This window comes from Acanthaster planci, unplaced genomic scaffold (assembly GCF_054643075.1).
Source record: "Acanthaster planci isolate LZ-2023a unplaced genomic scaffold, COTS_SCS Contig12, whole genome shotgun sequence".
Classification (NCBI taxonomy): domain Eukaryota; kingdom Metazoa; phylum Echinodermata; class Asteroidea; order Valvatida; family Acanthasteridae; genus Acanthaster; species Acanthaster planci.
The window spans coordinates 137,015-156,520 of NW_028257636.1; the positions used below are offsets into that span (position 1 = coordinate 137,015).

The window sequence follows — 19,506 nt, forward strand, 5'->3', positions numbered from 1 at the left end:
CGGCGGGGAGGGCGGCGGGTGAGGGGGGAGGCGGGTGGGAGTTTACAGGACAAAATTTAGCGGGCAGGGGAGGCGGTAGGCGGATGGGGAGGCGGGTTGGGAGTTTAAGGACAACTTTTTAGCGGAGGGAGGGGGGGAGCGAGGGGAGGCGGGTGGGAGTTTTAGGACAATATTAGCGGGGGAGGGGAGGCGGGAGGGGAGGCGGGTGGGAGTTTAAGGACAAATTTTTAGCGGGAGGGGGAGGCGGGAGGGGGAGGGCGGGTGGGAGTTTAAGGACAAATTTTTAGCGGGAGGGGAGGCGGGAGGGGAGGCGGGTGGGAGTTTAAGGACAAATTTTTAGCGGGAGGGGAGGCGGGAGGGGAGGCGGGTGGGAGTTTAAGGACAAATTTTTAGCGGGAGGGGAGGCGTGAGGGGAGGCGGGTGGGAGTTTAAGGACAAATTTTTAGCGGGAGGGGAGGCGGGTGGGAGTTTAGAGACACAAAGAAACACAACCAAGGTCTTCATTCTTCCGAGTTGAAAGAAACTTCACTCATCTTCAGGCATCGGATGATCTTCCCAACCTGTAGTCAACAGAACAAATACATATTAAATCACAATATATTTGCAGAGTTGACAAACATTCTAGATTCCAAAGTAATTGACAAGCAGTGCATTTTTGTAGCGTTTATAAATTGTGAAGAACATCTAACGTGCTTTTATTGAGCTTTTGATTCCCATTTCATTATAGAAAATGGGTTACAAACTTACCGGTACTATAATCTGTTCCTTTCTTTACACTGTCTACCTCCCCATTGATGAGTGAATCCAGAAAGCTGGAATAAACAATGTATAAAGGCATTATGCAAACTGGAAGGATTTTGTTCCATTTGCCACGCTCTGTTTATGATATTTTCCACCTGGGTTTTTACAAATAGTGAATGTTAAAATGCATATATAAAGGGTTAGCCCTGTCGAAAATATCAACTATGGTAGGAATGGACCACATCATTCCAAAGTGCTGGGAAACAGTGCATTCTAAACCAGCAGTTTTAAAGATAAATTCATGAAGCTATATCTTCTTGTGCATTATGGTATATCAGCCAAAAACACATTCCAAGCCTAACCTTCAGGACAGTCATCTCGCTTCCATCTGTCTCTCCTCCTGTCGATGTCCATGTAGGTGTCTTCCACGCTGTAATTAAAAAAACTGATAACGTTACACAGCCTACCACAGCCGTTTTTGAGTTATAGTTGCAATGTTTGTTACAACGGTAAAACAGGGTTCGTACATTAAAAAATGCAACGTAAAACAAACGCTGACAAAATGAAATAACTAGGCTACAGCTTCGGAGGATTGATGTCCATGTTTTTAACATTTGAAGTGAGCATCCTGGAATTATGGCAGGCAATTTCTCACCAAAATATCACGGATAACAGATATAAAGCATCATATCCACAACGTACCTCAATCAACATCAGCTTGTCTGCCTCTGCCGACTTTGGCACGTCTGCCGACTTCAGCACATCTACCTCTGCTGACATCAGCATCTCTCTGTGCATTTGTGACTATCTCTGCCTGCAACAAAGGGGACATGGGATGGCTGCATAATCAATAGTTCTTTAAAAATTACTTTCAGTATTAAAGTCCACTGCAAGGTTTCTGTGCAAAAAGATACATAATTTGTAATGTATACTTTGTACACACGATAAGACAGTTTGTGGTGCAGTAACTATCCTGAATACGTCACTTCCTGCTGAGACCGACTATTGAGGAGGGACTGTGGTAGACAATGTGGATTCCTTTCATACAACTTGCTTTTTACTTTTTGTGGGAAAAGAGTATTTTGGAGAAATATGATGCAAACGAAAGGGAAAGTAAAAAAACGTCCAATAAACTAAATCTGACGGCCGTGTGAAATTCGTGTCTTTAAGCTTGTATACCGATTGGCAAGGTCATTTATAAATGATTCATCTGCTGGAAATATTCAATAAAACGGAAAATAAAGTAACATTTTGGGACTGTCCTTTTTTCGTCGACCTCCAAATAAAGTTGCCCATTCATCTCTTGGTTTTCAGCTGCCGTTTTTGCAGTTGTGTTTCAAAACAGAATCAAAACCCACATCCACATACATCCCCAATCCATCCCACATTCAAAGGCTCACACCAAGAGGAGGTCGTTTTTCAATTTTATATTAACGGTTAAATCATATGATAAAATATCCAAAGAAGCTACAGATTGCAACTTCTTCATTTTACCAGAAAACCACTTGATGGTATTATTTACAGCTGAAACCCTGACTTTTGAAAAAGCAAGATTATCGACCAACTTTCAACACCGCCATAAGTACCAACTCTTGAAATTCAGTGGTGTAATATTTGACAATATTTCTATGGCAATGCCCTGCAATGCAGACTGTGAAGAGCAATCAAGTTTGTGTTTGACACATCATAAATGTTCACAGACTTCACAAACATCGTGTATGAAATAACAATTATTTGCCCAAATGCTGAGCTTCTTCTGAAATTGCAAAAGAAATCTCGCTCACCTTAAAAGTGAAATCTGTAAGGCGTCTGAAACTGCTGTTTGATGAGATGACAGAGATGATCAACCGCTCTGTTCTTAGTTTACTGGAAGCCAATGATGTCCCTCAATAGCCAGCAAGTTATGAGAAGCCACACAATACCTGCATTTGAAATTGGGTCAGTAAAAGCAAGGGTTTAACAAAAACGTCAAATTATTCTTTTATTCAAGCATACTAAACTTAACCTGTCAGGGTGAGACTTTAATAAAAGACTGACAGAATATGTAAAAATGCAAAACAGAAAAAAGAGAATGCATGTCAACCAAAAAACATGCAGTTGTCTTCTGCACTTTTACTGGACAGCTCAGAAAAGGACAGAAAATTTAAAAAATTTACAGCTTTTCTAGATGTTTTGGTTCACTGGTTTTTCCAAAGTTGATACCAAAAAGCCTAATTCAATATGAAATCAATACAACTTCAAACAAATTTTATAAAGGCAAATAGATTTCTACTGAATGCAGAAAAAGGATGGGTTCTTGATTATGAAATGGCTACCCGCAAGGTTCTTGGGAAATTATTATTATTATTTATTTCTGATAATGACACAAAGGATTCCTAAAAAGTACCCTTGGCACTGTAGCTGGCAAGCCTGAAGAAACCTGCTGTGAGGACACAATGAGAATCAGATTGGGACTGAAATCCCTATCCACGTGCGGACCGAGCCGAAAATAAAGTATTCTCTTGGTTTCCAGTTCAAATAGCAATTCCAAGCGTAGTTCACAACTTTTATGACAACGGTTTGGGCAATGCATAATGTCGAAAGCTTTGATTTAGTAAATACGCTACTCACATTCACCAGATGCAACACCGGCACAGAAGGGCCCACTGCAGAAAAGTAGCCACTGGGAACTGGTATCAATGGCAAGGCGTATGCCGGAGCATAACATCAATGGCATCAAGAGACAGGTAACACACATAGGATGGTTGGGCATCTACGAGGGGGCTGCATCAAGGCCTCGTGGAGAAACAACAGAACAGCGCTATCCGTGGAGCGGTGATGTTGGTAGGAAAACGTCCACAAATGGTTGGAGGATCAGTGACGAGACGCCATACTCAAATCCTTACGTGCGTTGTCCGGGATGGGATTCCCCGGTCACTGAATGCATGGGCGGAAAGGCATCCACTGAGATGGAAGAGCTTCGCAAACAGCTGTGTAGTGGGGACTGGTATTATCCACATCGCTGTGACATCCTAAGGAAAGCAGCATAGACTGGATGGCGTCTAGTCTCACTTCAGTTTCTTGGCATGAATACGAAAATCAAAGAATGGACACCATTAAATACACGTAAAACCGTGGACAAATTAGTTGTTCTTAGCTCTAAAAACAGATGACAGTCAACCAAACAATTTGCATTAATGCACAAATTCAAAATGTTACTCTTTTTCTGTTGCAATTAAAATTCAAACTTTGCATTTGAGATTTGCAGGCTTATATAGCTTATAGCTGAACTCAGAATTGAGTGAGTAGTGCATCTTGAAGACCATATTTTAGTATATCTGCTCAAGTTGAAGTTTACACCCTATAAGGTACATGTACATGTATGTACCGGGTACACGTACTTATACCTAAAAAATCATAACCCCTTGTACAATAAAACACATTGATTCTAATGACACTATCGAGACAATCTGATGTCTTTACAATGAGATCAGAGAAAGTGGTCTAATAGGTAGTTGTGGGCTTGACTCTTGATTACATTAGGATTGAATCTTGTTTTAGGAGTGAATGGGGAGATATTAATTATGAGGCATGGGCTAATAGACTTGGGAGCCAAGAGCCACCGCAGGTAATACCTGTACACGTACATTTAAAAGAAAATCTTGAGAAGATGATGCAGCATTGTTACAAGAATAAACATCATCAAATACAATTTCTCAAGCAAATTAAACACATACATACTGACGGTGTTGGCACTGATCTTTTGCAAGACAGATTTTCCTAAACTTGTCAGTATTCTCATCAGTCCTAAATGTATTTCCTTTTAAAGCAACCTTTTAATGTTCGGTATGGAGAACTCGGGAGCCAAGGAGAATGTTCAGTATACCCCAATGTTTGGTACATAGGTGTTCAGAATAGCAGTATTGGGCTGAATCACTTAAACTATTCAAGAACTTTACAGCACTGGAACTTAACAAACAGCTGAATTTTTGTGTATAACGTTCACTGCAGTCATTTAAACAAATTTATATTCGTAATGAAAATGCAACATGAAGTAATTGATGCAAAATGAACAAAATCTCAATTAACTACACTTCGACAAAGTTAGGAAATTCCCATTGATGCAGGTCAACTTTGAAAAAAGTATTCAGAGGGAGCTCCTTGAACAACAGCAGGCAATTTGTCTCAAAAATGATGAATCCATCAAGACATAAGGAATGACAAGATGGAAACACTTTTAAATCTCTACCGGTAAATCTCAAATAATAACACATCATCACAAATCATCATATCCAATGCCAGCTGGTCTTCCTCTGACGACTTCAACTCTCTGACTGTCTACCTCTGCCATTAGCTTGTCCACCTCTGCTGACGTCAGCCTGTACGCCTCCGCTGTCAACGTGACCACCTCTGCTGATGTCAGCCTGTATACATGTACCTCCACTGTCAGCGTGACCACCTCTGCCGACCTTAGCACATCTATTTCTGCTGACATCATCCTGTCTACCTCTACTGTCAGCATATCCACTTCGGCCGACATCGGCCAGTCTACCTCTGTCAACCTAAGCACCGATGCTAACTTCAGCCTGTCAATATCTTCAGCCAATCTCTAACGACTTCAGGCTGTCTACATATGTGTACCTGTGTGCTTTTTTGACTCTCCCTTTATGCAACAAAGGTACGTGTAAACAGGAAGATATTATTGTTTTACTAGAGAATCTTCAAAACCAAACTTTTACTTTCACCACTTGAAACTTTCAAGTTTAAAATACACTTTAAACTTTTTATATGAATTATGAAAAGATGCATAATTGAGCTGAGAATGCAGCGAGGAAATATTCAAAGAATAGGTTTTAGTACAATGACAGGTTTACATGACACAAGTACATGTACATTCGAAAGCGCTGACAGTCTTGGCCTTATTGCACATTGATAACAAACCCAAAGACAGGAACAATGAATACTGAATAAACATTGTAAGGAAAATAGGGCTGGCAGTTGAGTCAGTTTGTAAGTCATTGTATTTTATTTATTTCAAATTTTGCTCTGGCCGGAAGGGGAATACTGACAAAGTTCCCAACAGGAACGTTTCGCACAGTATGCATCCTGGTCTTCAAGTGTCAAGTAATACCTAAAATGTCTATCAAACGTGGCAGTTACATGTACTTTCACCCAACACATCCAATGAAAATAACCATCCCCTGTGACAAGGAATATTACTGTAAGACTTGAGCAATGTGCCAACATCTTCCTATCCAAATTGTCTTTACATGTATTGATACATGTCACATAAGTGTAATGCAGCCCTACTGTGCTGTACACAGCACTGACAGAGCAAGCTCCAAGTGTCAAAGCTCAGTTTTTGGCACAGGTTTAGCCAAAAAATTGCACTTGCACTAGTAATTTTTAAAGTGAATTTCTTGTTATTACTGAATCTAAGATGGAGGACATAATACGGCACAGATGTCAATTTTCCTGTGCACTATGCTGCTGGATCTGAGCGTATTAGTCAGACCTGTATGCGTGGAAGGTTACAAGGCAGTTTAATTCAGAGTGGTCGCGTGGTGCTCAATACAGGATTTCATGCTGCTGGGTTCATACATGTACAACGGACAAAAACATTATTACAAAATGATCCCAATTTCAGAAGAACCAAATGTGATAAACCGTTGCACGTGGATCACAACATTCATTACAAAATGATCCCAACGTCAGAAGAACCGAATGTGATAAAAAGTTGCACACGGATCACAATATTTTCAATGAAAAAATTGATGTTTTTATGACACGGTTTTCCTTTTAGATGACTGTAGATCACTGCAGGGAAAAATCAGTGGTGTGGGTTTATGGAATTGTTTCCTACCGGTACCTTGTTCATACATTTGAGCTTCTCAAGTTCAGGATAGGAAAGAGACTTACCAAACTGCAGAGAGCACAGAAACTTCACAATTCCTGAGTTACATCAAATTGATGATTTGAGACATGACGTACACGTACAGTACATGTAAGGCTGCATGCTGAATTGTAAATAGCACCTGGGAAGAAAATGTCAAAATGGAAAATGCCAAAAATTAACTAAAAGAAACATCTGCACTGCATGAAATGTATCAAGCAACAGGCTTGGAAGTGTATTGAAATGTATGACATCATGGTCTGGTCAATGCTAGACTGAAACAACAGTAGTAGATGTACGTACATGTACAGGTATGGTAAGTGTACATGTACGTACAAGCCACATACACGTACATGTATGTGTATACTTGTTTGGTGTAAGACTCCTTCATTGAATAATTTTACTGTCAACCTCTACATATGGTACATGTACATACATGTCAATGTATACCCATGTAAGCTCTTTTTGTTTCACACGGGATCTGGATCTTGAATAGAAAATTACAACGCACATCTCATTATGCAAGGTGCAAGCCTATTTCAAGGTAACGAACACACTGACAAGATCTTTTGCATTCCCCAAAACATCGAAAAGTATGTCTCGTTTTCTCTAGGCCAGTTTCGATTTATAAACTAGTTTCATTTTATGGCAACGTTGCTAGACAGGCTTGTAAAAGCGTGTCAAAAAACTCAAACTCAAAACTCAAACGGACCCAAGCGCAAGTGTGTGGTGAGCAAAGCCCGCTTCTTTTGCAAAAGGGATCTGTCTCTACGAATGCATGGACTCGTTTGAAAAGTTTAACGAGACGCTGCTACCACCCTGAGTGCTTTTTATAGCGTCAGTGAATCAGAATACACCCAAGAACAACAAGTCTGTCAAAGCTTTACAAAATAGCGTCAGCAAATCAGAATACAGCCAAACACAACAAGTCTGGCAAAGCTTTACAAAATAGCGTCAGCGAATCAGAATACACCCAAACACAACAAGTCTGGCAAAGCTTTACAAAATAGCGTCAGTGAATCAGAATACACCCAAACACAACAAGTCTGGCAAAGCTTTACAAAATAGCATCAGTGAATCAGAATACACCCAAACACAACAAGTCTGGCAAAGCTTTACAAAATAGCGTCAGCGAATCAGAATACACCCAAGAACAAGTCTGCCAAAGCTTTACAAAATAGCGTCAGTGAATTTAATACACCCAAACACAACAAGTCTGCCAAAGCTTTACAAAATAGCATCAGTGAATTAGAATACACCCAGGAACAACAAGTCTGGCAAAGCTTTACAAAATAGCGTCAGTGAATTAGAATACACCCAAGAACAAGTCTGGCAAAGCTTTACAAAATAGCATCAGTGAATTAGAATACACCCAGGAACAACAAGTCTGGCAAAGCTTTACAAAATAGCGTCAGCGAATCAGAATACACCCAAGAACAAGTCTGGCAAAGCTTTACAAAATAGCATCAGTGAATTAGAATACACCCAGGAACAAGTCTGGCAAAGCTTTGAACTGTAAAACCCTCTGTGACTATCACAATCTTTATGTCAAAACAGAGAACTTGCTTTTGGCAGATGTGTTTCAAAACTTTAGAGACATGTCTTATAAAAACTATGGTTTCGATCCTGCCAACTATTACACAGCTCCTGGATTTTTTTGGGATGCCTTGTGAAAACACACCGGTGAACAGCTCGAGTTAATTACAGACCCTGATGTTCATTTGCTTTTTTTGCCAAATGCGGTGGCATCTCTAGTGTGGGAAGTGAACGCTATGCAAAAGCAAACAATGGATTTATTGAAGATTTTGACCCAGGTATAAAACATCCACCTACGTGTACATTGCCTGTCCCGATGCAAACAAATTCTATAGGTGTGCTATGTCTCAGCCGCTACATTTGGCAAATTTTACATGGATAAAATACCTACATGTAGAGCGCTATACAAGCGAGCACATCTTAAATTTAGCAACCGATGATTACTACAGGTACATGCTCGAGGTGGATCTCCAGTACCCACAAGTGCTACATGTACATGATTCTCACAACGTTTACCCCCCTTGGGCCAGAAAACCTGGTTATACAAGGTGTACCTATAAAAAGTTATAGCGATTATCAAAAGAAATTACTCTACAAAAAATACAAAAGCTGTAACAGGTTAATAGCGACGCTCGCAACAAAAGAAAAATATGTTTTGCACTATTGCATTTTGCAGCTATACATGTACTTACAACTGGGCTGAAGATAAAAAAAGTACACCGCGTGTTAAGATTTAGATAACCAGCTTGGATGAAAAGCTATATTGCTAAAAATACCAAGCTGCGCACGCAAGCAACCGCAAGCTTTGAAAAAGACTTTTTTAAATAGGCCAACAATGCAGTTTTGGGTAAAACAATGGAGAATGTACGTAAACGTTGTAGAGTCAAGCTGATCAGGGACCACAACAACGATGCTGAGAAATGTAAGAGGCTGCCGGCTAAACCGAGTTTTAAAAGGCTGTGGGCTATTCGCGTTTTAAAAGCGTGAGGCCATTTCCAGAATGCAACATGTGTTATGTGGAACTTTTGAAACAAAAGTGGTGCTTAATAAGCCGATCTACTGTGGAGTGAACATCCATGATCTTCAATTTGTCAAAGATGTTAATGTTTAATTTTATTACAACACGTTGAAAGCTCGTTATGGTGACCGCGTGGGGCTACTTTATACCGATACCGAAAGTTTGGTGTATGAGTTACAAATTAACGATCTCTATAAGGATCTAGTGCAGATCCAAGACCACTTGAGCAACTACCCAAAAGCTCATCCACTCGCAAGCCAAGCAAACAAAAAAGTCATTGGGAAATTTTAAGACGAATTTGGTGGGCAAGTTTTATCAGAAGTTGTCTATATCTGGCCCAAGAAGTATTCAATTTTAATAGGCGAGCGCAGCTAGCGAGCGCAGCTAGCACGTGCTCAAGAAAGCCAAAAGGGGTCACTAAACTTGTTACCGATAGAGACCTAACCCACGAATCTTATAAAGACTGTCTCTTTAACAAATCTAAAATCATTAACGAGCAGCGACTGATTAAATCAGACAAAGATCCCCTAAATACCAAGCGATACATTTTGTCCAACGGGATAGATACCTATGATCACTACAGAACAACTCGCTCACTGCACTCACTCACAACTCAAGCTCAAGCCTCAACAGAACCAGGCAGTAATGCAGTGTCTTTGGGTACCACTTGAAGCTCTTCTTGCACAAAAGAACGCTTGGGCCTGTCAGTCAGGTAATACGGCGTTGGACCCGTTGTTACGTTTTACTGTTAATCTGTTTGAACTGACTCGTATGCTTATCAATCTGATATATCTCTACACTCCAAATAGGATTGGTCGCTCTCGTAATTGTGCCACCTTCTTGTTTACCTGGGTAATACAAGTATCAGACCAGGGCATCTGGGGGAAGCTCTACCCACTCTGCTCTCTAGGGTACAGCTGCCAACTGTTTTACTCTATCTAGCTTAATCACTTCCAAAGGACTTACATGTAGCTCACTTCCTTGCTCGTTCTCGGATCAACTGGGTTTTTCTTTGTTTAGAGCTTTCACGCGTCGGGGCAACCTTGTAACCCATTCCACATTTTGCTCACTTGGATTTAACATTTCTTGCGATCCCTTCTACAATCCCTTGCGATCGATGAACCCTTGGCTCACCTACATGTACTAGCACTTGGATGCCCTTCCTGAAGAGCATTTTTTGTAACTTGCCTTTAAATTCCAAAGCAGAGTCTACTTGTTCTTGGCGAGGGAACTTTAATAGAGATTTGTCATAAATTTATTTTACAGCATCTGCTGTAAAAGGTCTGCTTCTAATATCTAGAAGCCATGTAAACCACCATTAATGTGTATTTGTAAGTACGTCATTGCACACGATCCCAGGGCAAATACAACATGTCCATTTGGTGCGTGTCATTGGGTTTAGCAAACTATGTTTGTAAAGTTCACAGTCTAGGTATGTACCCCAGAGCAGGTAGATAAATTTACCAAATGGCTTGTTTCGCTAACGGGGCTCTTACTACGCTCTTATCGACACCAGTTTTCTCGTGTTAAAGTCTCACAGCTCCCTCTCCTTTCCAATAACCTCTAACGCTGTAGTAAACCTCTTTCAGCTAAACTTCTTTGACCTTCGTTTGCTCTTGAATCTCTCTCTTTTAAAAAGAAGGAAAAAGGTTGAAGTCAAAAGACCCCACTAAACTACCTTTCGCCAGTATCGATAAACGAGATAACCCAAAAGGGCACTTCCACCTGACACAAACACGAGCTCACTTTCTTTTTGATCGTCGTTTGGTGCGTAAAAATCACTCGACGTGGGTTCTGGTGGAAGTCCCAAGTGGTTGGTACCAGTGATTTCACTGTATACCATCAACGCTTCATCCCAATTTTTAAAGGTTTGCTCTGAAGCTTTTTCTTTTTGAATGCACTTGTTGGAGAATATAACAAATCAGATACCCTCTGGAACATGGTCATTGACCAACCAGTTAGAAGCTTGAAAGGCGAGTTCATCCTTTTCAAAGAAGGTAAAAAAAAACCAAAGTTTTTTCAACCAACACATCACTAACCGCAGAAGGCAACCCAACCAACTTTATTCGCAAGGACTGTACAAATACCAACACTGGAACGAAGCTAGCTAGCCACGTGGACGCAGAGTAGGCGACTCAGGTGGAATTATGATACAAATGATTCGAGAAGCAGAAACCTTGGGCGAACTGACGATGTACGTGATTCTCATCATGGTTGCTCAACTCACGATCGCAGATGGAAATTTTAAAATTTGAGTTACTGAGTTGTATTCTGTCAGAGTTTTTGGAAGTTTTTGTAGAGTTTGCAAAGTTTAAACATTGGCAAAACGAACTCGGGTAAAACCAAGTGGGTGTTGGACATGCTTGAAACCAGTTATCAAGGTTTTTTGAAGATCATCTGTCCCATGGTTTTTAAAAATAAAACGTATCTCAAAAGACGTTGAGTGTTTACTGATCCCAATGTGTATCTCTGTGACATCGATCGAGAAAATCTTGGGTTCCACGAAGCGATCGATCTGTTTCGCGATGCCTTTGAGGGAATTAACAAGCTGTTTTGATTGACAACTGCAGTTTCGAACAGCAAGTCAAATATCGAAGAGTAGTAAAATAACAGTACTTGTGCTCTCAGCAGGACAGCATTTTTGAGCAGGCACTATCACCACTCGTGTTGGTTGTTGACGCAGAAATATAACTAGGTGTTGAAAGACTACAGAGAAAACAAGTCTTGGGTGGTGTTGTTCTATTGCAAGGCTGGAGTCAGCTTTGACCAAGTGTTAGAAGAAAACGACATTGTCAACAACGTTCTTGGTTAAGGAGACATTTGAGAGAAGTGAAATTTTCCAAGTTGGTGTTAAAAACCGATCCACCTGTGAGTTGGTGTTTGTTGTAGGGTAGCTATACAGAGAACTTGCAACAACTTGTAAGAAGATTTTAAAGTGTTGCTGCAAATTAAAAGTATCTATACTGCAAGACTTTTTAAAACTACATGTATGTTCAGGTAGTTATTGAACAAGTTAAAGCACAAGTTGGCGTTTGTTGTAACTTGTTGTAAACCACCTATAGGAGATCTTATAACAAAGAGTTTTTTGTTACGGTAAATTAAAAGTAGCTATACTGCAATATGTTAAAGTAGTTTTTGAACTAGTGTATTACACCCGCGAATATATACGCTTGAAAGAAAAATTTATAACAAAACTAACCTTCTCAGTCACGTGTTAGAGCAATGTTTGAGCAAAATTAAGCAACATCTTATTGCGTCTTTTAAAAATGGAAGACCTCAATACGATTTCAAACCAGAAGCAAGTGCAGCGAGCTTGCAAAACTCACAACCCAACCATACCCAAACCGTTAACTACAAAGACTGACTTTGTGCGATAGTAGCTTCGGGTGATTCCAATCAGTATCTTGGCAAGGAGTACTCAGTCAAAGAAATAGAAATTCTACCGCCTGCAGAACAAGAAAGACCGTATCAACGTTATTTGGCTAAATTTGACAGGGAAGTCATCACAACGGTGGGTGAAAGTCTGTTGTCTTTTAACTCATGTTTACTTGGGGTATCGCTACCCGTCAAGTTTATGACTTACGAAATCATGTTAGATTCAGAGAAAGTGTTGAGCAGAGATCCAGAGCGAGATCGCATCATCAGTCAGAGCATGGGTGCCTTTCTCACAGAGGTTTGATATACATGTAGCTATGGATGTTACCTTCCCCGCTAGTTGGAGCACTCATTACGACCAAACAACTTTATTTCAACAAAAAAAGATTGTGGTGTTATAACAATAGGAACGAGCAACGGAACCAAAACAGGAACCAAACCAGCAGAGCAGCCAGCAGAGCCTAGCTCGTGTGACCCAAGAGTGAAGCGAGCAGCAGCACAACTGTTAAAAATAGAAGCAGGTATGCTCAAGGTAAAAAACTGGCAGAACATAATCGTAAAATGAAAGAGCAAAACTTGGCGTTGTTGAAAGAAAAAGAAGCGAGTGAGCAGCAACAGCAGCCAACAGCAGCTAGTCATGCTAGTCCCCAATTAAACTGGTATCCTTGGTTGGTATTAGCAGGACTCGGTGTTCAACGCTTTTTAAAAAAACAGCCCACAGGGCGCAATGCACAAACCAGTATAGGAGAGAAAGGTAACAACCCCACCTCAAGTTTCAAAACAGAGAGCTAACGATAAACCAGAAATTTTAGAAATGGAGTAATTTAAAACCAACTAAAAAAAAACCCAAAAAATTTTAACATTTTTTTATCTAGTTCGTATTATAAAACAACAAACAAGATGGCAACAACACAAAAGATATCATCAACTTAATTTACAACGGTGCAGTCGTGAGCATGATTTTCACGGGATACGCAATGTTGGGTAAACAGCCACTGAAATGGAAGACACCCGATCTAGACCGATTGAGTTTGGAAGACATTGCAAAACTCACGGCATTTTTTAGCTGGTTCAACAGCAACCCAAGAGCAGTTGGTAGCAAAGGGGTAAAATACCCATGGATGAGTTTGATCAGTCAGGTGAAGAACAAGTAGACCCAGCAGAGCAGTTAGACTCAGAACTACAATGGGACAACAGCTTTGATACCATATAACAAACCACAGAAGAACACATTCCCACAATAGATCTCAGTGAAGACACCTTAAATCGAGGAAGAAACATATTTATAAATAATCCTGAAGTAGACCATTTCTATATATTTTAAACTTACCGGTATAACTGACCTACCAAGTCCTAAATAAGAAATGTTGAATATCGTAAAGGTAAAGGCCTGTTTTATAAATCTGTCGGTAGTAATGGTGAAGTATTGCTAACTGATAAAAGCAAACCTCACATATTTGTAAGTCTAAATACAATAGCAAAGAATGCCAAAGAAGCCAGTTACCCAAACGGAGCAAATTTTATTAGAAATGGACTGGGTTTTCGTGATTATGGAAAATGAATCAACAGGCACAATTGACCTTAGCCACCGTTGTAACTGAAAACATCCTGTTACAAGAACTTCCCCAAGAAGCATATCGAGTAAGTGATATCACAGAAGACCTTATCCAAGACAGAGAGGTGAAAACAGAGGGTTAAACCTTAGAGAACTCGCCGCATTAGACAAATTGTTACAAACGGTAAAAGGAGCCCTTATATTAAACCAAAGCAAGTTGGACACGTTAGACAAAAAAATGCAACAGACCAAAAACGAATTAGACCAAGCGCAATCACCAGAAGACCACCAAGAAATTAGAGATTTCGAGGGAGAAAGACGAGGTAGGCTCATAATCAAAGACACCGTCTGCTTAAGAACTCAAATCAATTGCATCAAAGAAACGATCGAAGCGGTGTTAGACAACGATCTGACTCTACAAGATAAAAACTGTACGCTGTTTCGAGAACAAGGTGTGACAATCATAAGTATATTGATGACTTTTAGTTTAGCGATTTCAACAATTGTGAGTTCTATCGTAGCTGGTATCAGAGCCGTAGGAGGTCCCACGCTAACTCCAACACCAGCACCCGCTCCTACCCCCACACCAACCAAACCAGGTTTTAAAAATTGGATCTAAAAACAGCTGCAAAACTTGGATAACGTGTTAAAAAACTCAGTGTGTCTGCGCTAGGGGCTTTGCCTGGTATCATCGGGAGCATACTTTTTTGGTTGTTTAATGTTACAAGTAAAGTTTTCGGTTGGGTAGCGGAGCATGTGTGAACTTTGTTTTTAATGGTAGGTGCTTTGGTGTTGGGTTATTTTGGTTTGGGTAAAAAGTAAAAAGTTAACACCCTGTCGCGATTGGACGAGGTGTTAAAGTGCCTTTAATCTTTTTTTGTGAGCGGGTCAACTCGCTAAATGCTATGCGCCCTTTGGGTTGCTCACTTAGCACTTTGTGCCCTACGGGCTACTGGCAAACCAAATCAAAGCCAGTGAAATCGCAACCACACCATGCGCCAGTTCTTTGTTTAGGTCAATGTCTAGCTGGGTAGGAGTCTTGCTCTCGTTAGCAGCTTTGGGTTTGATGTCTTTTGTAATGGGTGGCGGTGGTGGAGCCGTTTGGTTTGGTTGCACTGCTGTTGAAATGGGTAGGCTTGTGCGGAACTCCCAGTTCCAAGTGGAATCGCGGTTCCAAAGAAATTTCAGAATTGGCAGCTCTGCTTTTTTGGAGAACCGGGTCCCCACTTTTGGCGGTTCCAGTATCAGAAAGCCAACTCCAAACATCCCATCCGAGTCCAAGTCACCGCTAATGCAGGCCTGCCACACCTGTAGTGACAACTAAGAACATCAGATCTGAGCGCGAGTCATCACTCTAGACTCATTCTAGTACCGTGCCCCTCTGTTGTGACACTAAAATGTTCATGAACATGTACACGTATACATGTAGACACTGCAAATGGAGGGCATACTTTCCAAACTATCAGACGGAGGACTTCTCGTCCATGTGAGTGCAGCCTATAACACCGAGGACAACACTCACAAGTTTTTGGTTGTTTTGGCCACTAAAATTTGAGTGCATTATTGGCCTACCACTATAGGGTTCTGCATCAATGTGGTATAATGTCTCGAGAGAATGGCTGGTGTGGCGTATCCTAGCTGAACTTGCCTACAACTTCATAGTGTTACGACAAAAGTCTTTGATGTTTCTCCAAGTACGGGTCTGCAGTGCCACAGTGCAAGCTGCTTCGATGTCCAGCTTGCCAGGAACCTTCCTCAACTGGAAGAATTTGCGCAGGCCTTCTTGGACGTCTGTCTTCTCCGCTGTAGTCCAGGGACGCCACTTCACTCGTCTCGATGGCGGAGAGGGTTCCCTTGTTCGAGATGCAGCAGCAACACCAGGAAGCTGTCCTATTAATGTAGAGGCAAGAAAAGGACATTAGAAATGTAGGTGACACCTCAGCAGACAGCCTGACAGAGTGACAGTCAGACAGACAGACAGATAGACAGACAGACAGACCAAATCTTACCGTTTTTGACGGATCCATCGCAGGAGTCTTCACTGCTGTCACTGCTGTCCCCACTCTCGCTGCTGTCCTCTTCACTGGTGAAGCCTTCTGAGAGTAAACCCCAAATTGAGATCAATCAGTTAAAGCACACATACATGCACGGGTGTCTGGCAGTCTCTGCTTGGTGTTGAGATATGGGGGGGGGGACGGCCAAAATGGAACATTATTTTGGGAGTTCTTGACGCAAGATACATTTATGGGGGGGATTTTTGTCCCCCGTCTTTCTTTGTACTGGTCTGTTCTTCCGGGGGGGGGGGGTTTAATAGGAAGAGAGGTATTCTTTCTGGCCCAGTACGATGCCCTACAAAATGGGAGTCTGGGTTGGGTTGACTTGGTTCGAAGCCAAGCGTTGGGTAGACGGAACATGGGAAACATGGTTTGAGTACAAGGTGCCCTTACCTCCAGTTACATGCAGATCATCCAAGGATTTGCCCTGCTGGGAAGACAGGTTGCCCCTCTCCAAACTCAGGAAAAGTCTGGACAGTTTGGTGACCCACTGTACAGTATCTGGCAATTGGTAGTATTTGCGATGTACCCGCAGATCGTGGCCCATGAAGTTGGCTAGAGTTTCAAGCTGATGTTCCTTTAATGCAAGAATTTGCGATGCAGTTGCTACATGTTTACGGAGTTTGGTGGACCGGATGCTGGATGCATTGTCAAGGCCAGCCTTATCTGCATATGCCCTTAAACAGTCACTCCCTCGTATGTGGCCTCTCCCGCCATAACAACACCGTGCGAACAAGAAGTTGTTGTCTTGGGCTACTCCAGCTTCATGTCTCTTGGCGACAAGGGCACTCAACCACGCTACTGCCTCATTGCTTAGGAGCACGGGAACAGTTCTGCCTCTCTTGCCGACTATTTCGACAACACGGAACATCTTGCACAGCTGGCGTTCTAAATCACTCAACAGGCATTCCCCCTCCAGTTTGGCGGTGCTGTACTTGTGGAAATCGCCAAGTTTCATTTTTGAAACCTCCCCCTGCCTTCTTCGGTTGAACATGATGAGGTGGCACAGACTGACCTCATTCAATTTCTGCCAAACTGGCCTGATTTGTCTGCCCCGAGCACCCTGCAGGAGTTGAAGTTCCCGGTTGCCAGCTTCATGAAGGAACGACGACAGGTGGACTACATCGGCATTTGTCGGGAGAATGGTGACTTTGTTGCGTTTTCCTTGGTACAGCGTTCTGTGTGCGTGTGTGGACACAAGGTCTCGCCAGTTCAATTCACACAACTGCAGAAACTCTTCCGCACGCTCCGCTTTGTGTTTTTGGCCGGACTCTAGGGCACTTCCTTTCAAGACGAGTGCACACTTCTTGACGGAATAACCAATCTTCAGCGCTAGTGACGGAACATCGTACAACTGTTTGTCTTCCCTGAAGCCGGCAATATCGTGGACGGCCTTCACAATATCAGAAAGGTGGTGCGGATGGACAAATGATTCGAGTGATGCATTTGGTTGCTGGGTGTTCTTTCGGAGTTGTAGGACGAGTCGACCCAATTCACGCACCCTGTTACGGATGTAGCCATGCTGATCTACATCGTGCCCTAGTTTCATGTATTCACGCTTGGCCAATTCAACAATCAACGTGTCATTCTTGACTACCAAAGCCACATCATCTCTCTTCATTGGACTAAGAACCTGGTGTAACTGGAACGACACGCCAACAGGAGGAGGTTTCAACAAATCACTCTTGTGAGCGACCCGTCCACCCACACGAGCCCTCTTACCGGTGCTGTCAGTCTGTGGGGTGGGTGCTGGCTTCAAAGGGCACACGTGTCGCCACAAATCGGTACGCACATAATAGCCGTAACAATATACGCATGGTCCATACGCATCGGGAGATACCTTGCAATTTGGCCTGTACCCGACAACGAGCACACCACGACCTTCACGAAGAACCTGACAATTGTGCCTGTGATTGCCTATATTGCGAATTTTCAACAGAAGTTTCTTACGCACACCAGCGTTGGGCTCACCGGCGATCTCGATGACTTCTCTTTCTTCCTTGTGACATGACTGGAGATGACGGGGGAGCTTGGCCTGGGGTACATCGCAGTAAAAGCAGAAGTGTTTCTTGTCCCATTTCCTGCAGCCAACCTCATTACTGGTTTGCATTACGGTCACACCACAGTTCTGCTGGACGTCAGACGTGTCATCACTTGGAGCAACAGATGAAGTAGGCCTACTGCTGGAACCGGTGGACGAATCAGCCATACTGTCCAAACGTCTCCACTTATGGTGAGCAGGTCAGCTGGCAAGAAAACAAATTGAACATTATTTTCATTAAGCCGCTTGTCTTCTTTTAATTTGGTATGGACTGGTGGTGGTGGTGGTGGTGGTGGTGGGGGGGGGGAACAGGTATCGGGGCTCCCAAGAGCCACATCCACCCAAAACCCCCACCCCGAACTAAAATTTTAAACATAATTAGGCCTAGAACCACCACATATGGACGACAGAAAAGTCTTCACTTGCGGCTGAAAAAATGTGTTGAAGGAACCTGTTCAACTGGATTATGTGATTGAGCTTTTCGGACTGCATACGTATACCTATTCCACTGGCACATTCACTCGAACAGCGGTGCAAGATCTACATTAGCCTATCGACAAAATTGGGGGGGGGGTGGATAGCAGCCACACTTTAACCACGCTCTAACTAATAGCATGGTACTATAGCCAGCACTGGGGCCTATGTATTTAATGATGTAGTAAACCGTACCAAGATAGGGTCTGGTCATGCTCAACATTCTACTTCAAATGAAATCGTTTTTACTCACCATATTTTCCACTAGAAGACACCTACATCTCAGAACGGCTACAGAAGTCCACAGGCGTGATGGCAAGGTGACGCTATGATGCTTTTCGACAGTTTGGAGGCTTTTATATTTGTTGGGGGTTATGCATCCCCGGCACTTGGCGACATTTATTGTGCTCACCAATGCGGATCGGACAGGGTAGCAAGAGAGCTAGGGAGGGCGCTATTCCATCCAGGGAAGCGCCGAAACTGTACATTTCGAGCGGGTGTTTTTAAACACCCGGCGTGTTAAATGCGTACACCGAGGACGGCTTCCAAATGCCTTGAAATTTCGCTGACCCTCATAAATGCTCACTGCGGCCTCAAATTTCACCTTATTGCGAACTGAGGACGTCCTCGATTTACAATCCGACCTCGATTCGTGACTGTGTTAATACATAGAAGAGCTCCGTCTGCACCTTTCACAAGTACAGTACTATAAATGTACATTGTGTACTACAGTGTACTTACTGTTGCACAATGCCCGGGTGTGAAGGCTTGTTCTGTACATGTATAGTACAGTACATGTTTCCACTTTGCAGAGTGGCAGTGCAGTTTCCGTCAGCTTGC

The 19,506-nt window shown here is 42.3% G+C and overlaps 1 protein-coding gene and 1 long non-coding RNA gene across 9 annotated transcripts in view; both read right to left on the reverse strand.

Moving 5' to 3' along the window:
• Positions 1–410: 410 nt before the first annotated feature.
• LOC110990669 (uncharacterized) overlaps positions 411–19,506 on the reverse strand; it is a 63,375-nt gene continuing 44,279 nt past the window's right edge. For 3 of the 8 annotated variants that reach the window (XR_015423799.1, XR_015423796.1, XR_015423800.1), the window contains 7 exons: positions 6,640–6,755; positions 3,352–5,383; positions 2,526–2,663; positions 1,444–1,555; positions 1,104–1,171; positions 748–812; positions 411–560 (listed from right to left, as the gene is read on the reverse strand). This is a non-coding gene — a long non-coding RNA (uncharacterized LOC110990669). Of the gene's footprint in view, positions 561–747; positions 813–1,103; positions 1,172–1,443; positions 1,556–2,525; positions 2,664–3,351; positions 5,384–6,639; positions 6,756–12,532; positions 13,075–19,506 lie in introns of those variants that run through there. The other 5 variants (XR_015423798.1, XR_015423795.1, XR_015423801.1 and 2 more) reach the window with 5 other exon arrangements.
• Positions 15,190–19,061, reverse strand: LOC110988285 (uncharacterized). Its single transcript, XM_087131761.1, has 4 exons — positions 18,920–19,061; positions 16,545–18,397; positions 16,107–16,193; positions 15,190–15,987 (listed from the first exon to the last, which is right to left on the reverse strand). The coding sequence occupies exons 2-4, from the start codon at positions 18,358–18,360 to the stop codon at positions 15,746–15,748; spliced, it is 2,145 nt and encodes a 714-aa protein (XP_086987887.1). The 5' UTR covers positions 18,361–18,397; positions 18,920–19,061; the 3' UTR covers positions 15,190–15,745.

Bases quoted from the DNA above. Each gene is read 5' to 3' on its own strand.
- LOC110988285 (XM_087131761.1), bottom strand. From the start codon at position 18,360: ATGGCTGATTCGTCCACCGGTTCCAGCAGTAGGCCTACTTCATCTGTT. The intron at 16,194-16,544 runs GTAAGGGCACCT...GTTTACTCTCAG, and splicing joins TGATCTGCATGTAACTGGAG to AAGGCTTCACCAGTGAAGAG. The intron at 15,988-16,106 runs GTAAGATTTGGT...CTACATTAATAG, and splicing joins CGATGGATCCGTCAAAAACG to GACAGCTTCCTGGTGTTGCT.